We start from the raw sequence: 4221 nt of genomic DNA, 5'->3' as shown, positions 1-4221 counted from the left end.
CATAGTCGAACATTGCACACATACCAATGCATTATAGTTTGACTTTGTTTTTATATAAATTATATTAGGATTTTCTTACTTTTACCACAAAAAAAATCAAAAAAAGTTATGAAATATTTGTGGTAAAAGTAAAAAAATCCTAATATTTATTTATATAAAACACACAGACCAAATGGTCTTATACCTAATACATAAAGTGAACTGCTAAACAACGCCCACATTTTTATCGAAATCGCCCACATTTTTATGTAAACTTCCAACATTACCCTTTTCTTCCTCTCTCTCCTAACACAACCACCACCGCCCGTCACCACCATTGCACCGTCGCCACCAGTGCCAACATGACGGAAAGTGATAGCGGCAGGCCGTGTACTCCACCGGATCCACTTCGCGAGGTAATTTATTTTCGCCGGAACTCAAACCGCCCAAAAAAAAGGTCCACCGTGGTCAAACCGGGCGGTTTGACAAGGGAATAAACGCGTCGTCAATTGTCTATCCCTAGATCAAATACAATTTATACAACCTAAACAAACCTAATACGAGTATAAGGCAAGCATAGGGGTCGAACCACAAAGAACGGATAAACACCACCAAATGTTATCGACAATTAAGCTAGTCCGGAGTAGGAGATAAATAAACTAAAGTCTAAATATGCTAAGACAAGAAATAAAACATTAAGGGAAATGGTTTAGGTAAAGCATTCACTTGAACATACACAAAGGCATAGAAATTGAATTAATTACGAACTAAACATGCTCAAATATCGAAATAAAGGATCCAATCTAGCCGCCTTCCGGGGTCAATTGGCTTCTCCTAACATAGCCTCTATGTTTCCACATTAGAACCATATACTAGGAGATACTATTAAATAACAATCGATAATAATGAACCTTAACTAAGTCAACTTCCGTTCCTTGTTAGCAAAGATTCACTCTCAATCAACTAACAACATGCATTTTGCAAGTAGATTAAAGAATATCAAGCATATAAAGACTTTAATCACAAATAAATCAACTCTAAACCTAGAACATGCTCAAGATCCAACTACATCACAACCATCCCCTCAATGGGGAAATTACTCACTAATCATGATAACAACAAGATTAATCAACAAATAATCAAGAATCAACATGATTAACAAGCAATACCAACAACAAAAACAATAATCAAAAGAAAGCAAATAAAAATAGAGGAGAGAGAGTTAGAGATTCTCATTGATTGAAGATGAAAGTCTACAAACAAGATGATCAATCCTCTTCTTCAAAATCCAAGCTCAACAATGGTGAAACCCTCACTTTCTCTCTCTAAACTACTCTAATCCTAAGCTAAACCTAGAGAGAGAAGCTCTCCTAAAACTAGGGAAAAAGATCTAAAAGAAAATGATGTTCTCCCGTACAAAACAAGCCCTGCAATATATAAAGAATCGCGCAAAAACGCTAAACAGGACCCGCTGTGCGCCCGCGCATGGTAGCTGCGCGCCCGTGCATTTGTGGGTTGCGCGGCTTGTGCTTGGGTGTGCGCGCCCGTGCTGCTGGATGCGCTCCCGCTCGGTGTGGGTGTGCGCCCGCGCACATGTCGCGCACAGGCCGCGCAAAACTTTTTGCCTCGATTCTGCAATTTCGCCAATTTTGCGCGGGTTCTCACAGGGCTGCGCGCCCGCACATTATTCGCGCCCTTGCACCTTGCTTTCTTCGATTCTTCTCTCATGCTTCCTTGGCTTCTTCTTTGCAATCCAAGACTTCAAATACCTAAGCACAAACACCAAGGGAAGCAATAAGGTATAGGGAACGGTGCAAACACGTAATGAAGGCAAGCATTCAACAATATACGCGATTTCATTAAAAATACATCGAGACATGGATGCACGCATTATTTGAACAAAACAACTGCAGAACACCCTAAGACAAGCTAAAACAAGGCATAAACACTATCCTAGGAGTGACATAAAATGTCACTCATCACGGTTAAACCGTGCAATTCGGGCGGTTTGACCGTGGTTGAACCACCCGGATTGCACGGTTTTACCACGGTTTAACCGCCCAGTTTGCCTGGTTTGTTTTTTTTTTTAATTAATATTGTTTTTATTATTATTATTTAATTGTTATTATTATTATTATTATTATTATTATTATTATTATTATTATTTCATTGTTATTATTATTATTTTTATTATTATTATTATTATTATTATTATTATTATTATTATTATTGTTCTTGTTGTTATTATTATTACTATAACTATGATTATGATTATTATTGTTGTTATGATTATGATTATTATTATTTTGATTATTATTTTAAAAATATTTTGTTGGGATGTTTAATAGGCATCACTACCGGATTATGGTGGCGATGGCATCGACTACAGTTCATATTTTATAACGTCAATGATCTTCCCGACTTTTGAAGAAGCATTTGAATGGGCACAAAACATTTCCATAGATAATGGCTTTTTCCTTACAAAGTCTTCGTATAAGAAACAACGAGATGGTCGACCGGTCAAGTATCTTAAGTGCGATCGTGGCCAGAGAAACACAGCCGAAGATAGAGATATGGAGAATGTTGTACGGAAAAACATGAAAATAAAGGGTGTTAAGTGTCCATTTCGTATCAAGGTCACATATATGGTGGACGATCAAGGGTGGAAAATCATTCCTTCATCAGGTTTGCATGGCTTGCATAACCACCCAATGATGGTATATCGAGAGGGTCATCGGCAAGTGAGTGGTCTAAGTCCGGCTGCGAAGCAATTGGTTAGTCAAATGAGTTCAGCATGTGCTAAACCTAGTCACATAATGGCGGCAGTGAAAGATGCGTTTCCCACTGAGAACCCTAACGTGAGACACATCTACAATTTCAGAAGTCGTGTTAGGGTTGATGCTAGTGAAGGGAGAGATGTCGTCAAGCAGTTCCTTCACTTGGCCAATGAGCGCAAATACGTTAGTTGGGTAGCTGTTGACCCCGACACACGTGTTGTCACCCACGCCTTTATGGCACATCCAGAGATGGTGAATATGTTACGAAAATATCCACATGTCATAGGGATGGATTCCACTTACAAGACAAACAGATACAACATGCCGTTTTTCGAGATTGTTGGGATCACACCGACAAATCAAAACTTTTTGATCGCGTATGCTTTAATGAAGACAGTCCTATGAGAGTTACAAGTGGGTCTTGGAGAAATTGAAGTTGTATATAGGTTTTGAAGTGACTCCTAAGGTGATACTAACTGATCGAGAGTTGGGACTTATGAAGGCGGTGAAAGAGATATTCCCAAACACAGCTCCCTTGCTATGTAGGTGGCACATCAACAAAGATGTGTTGGCCAAGGTATACCATTTGTGTAAGAAAGACATGGTGACTGCCGAGAAATTTAGGAATGGGAGGTGGTCAAAAATCATGAATGCGACAACTAAGGATGAATATGAATTTGAGTTGCAACAAATGAAGGATACTTGGAGAAGGTCAAGGCATACCATTGTGGATTATGTGAAAAAAACTTGGTTTGTGCACAAGAACAAGTTTATTCCGGCTTGGACAAATAAGGTGCTGCACTTTGGCAACGTGAACATGTGTAGAGTGGAGAGTCAACATTCTGTGCTTAAACAGTGGCTCGGAAGCTCCAAAGGGTCAATGGATTCTATCTTCAACCGTGTACACCGCGCCACTGAGGGTTTGCTTATTCAAATTCTTCATCATTTGGAGGACTCCAGACGACGAATTGGAGTGGAGTACAGGGGAATGCCCTTGCACAATCTCAATGGCTATGTTTCCTTCCATGCTCTCAAAATTCTTAAGCAGGAGGTGAACAGGATGAGAGAGTTATCTGATGATGTGTACGAGCGTTGTGGTTGTGCGATGTTGATGACACACGGACTCCCATGCGCTTGTACTATACACACCTCGATTCAGGGTGGTACGGGGTTGTATTTGGATTAGGTCCATCCTTTTTGGAAAACCCTAGTCATTGGAGACGGTGTTGACATTTCTATCTTTGAGGATGAGTTGGAACAGGACACGACGCAGTTTAGATCCCTGGTTGATGAGGTACTACTTCGTGATGCCAGTTTTGTGCGAAGTGTCAACCGAGTGTTGTTTGCGGAGCTTTACTCTGAAGATGTAGATTATAAAGAGCCCGAGATAAATGAGATTGTGCATATTCCAGGGGTCGACCACAAGGCCAATAGTGGTCCTCATCTACCAGTCGTGATCCAAGTG

General features: G+C 40.1%; 1 protein-coding gene across 1 annotated transcript; it reads left to right on the top strand.

Moving 5' to 3' along the window:
- Positions 1-2387: 2387 nt before the first annotated feature.
- LOC145581118 (protein FAR1-RELATED SEQUENCE 5-like) lies at positions 2388-3161 on the top strand. Its single transcript, XM_081638182.1, has one exon. The coding sequence runs from the start codon at positions 2388-2390 to the stop codon at positions 3159-3161; it is 774 nt and encodes a 257-aa protein (XP_081494308.1).
- Positions 3162-4221: the final 1060 nt, after the last annotated feature.

This window comes from Chenopodium album, chromosome 15 (assembly GCF_948465745.1).
Source record: "Chenopodium album chromosome 15, dcCheAlbu1.1, whole genome shotgun sequence".
NCBI classification, from domain to species: domain Eukaryota; kingdom Viridiplantae; phylum Streptophyta; class Magnoliopsida; order Caryophyllales; family Amaranthaceae; genus Chenopodium; species Chenopodium album.
Note: the sequence above shows the minus strand (reverse complement) of the source record. Positions and strands in the feature narration are given on the sequence as shown.

Excerpts from the sequence above, each read along its gene's own strand:
- LOC145581118 (XM_081638182.1), top strand. The coding sequence starts at position 2,388 with ATGATCTTCCCGACTTTTGAAGAAGCATTTGAATGGGCACAAAACATT.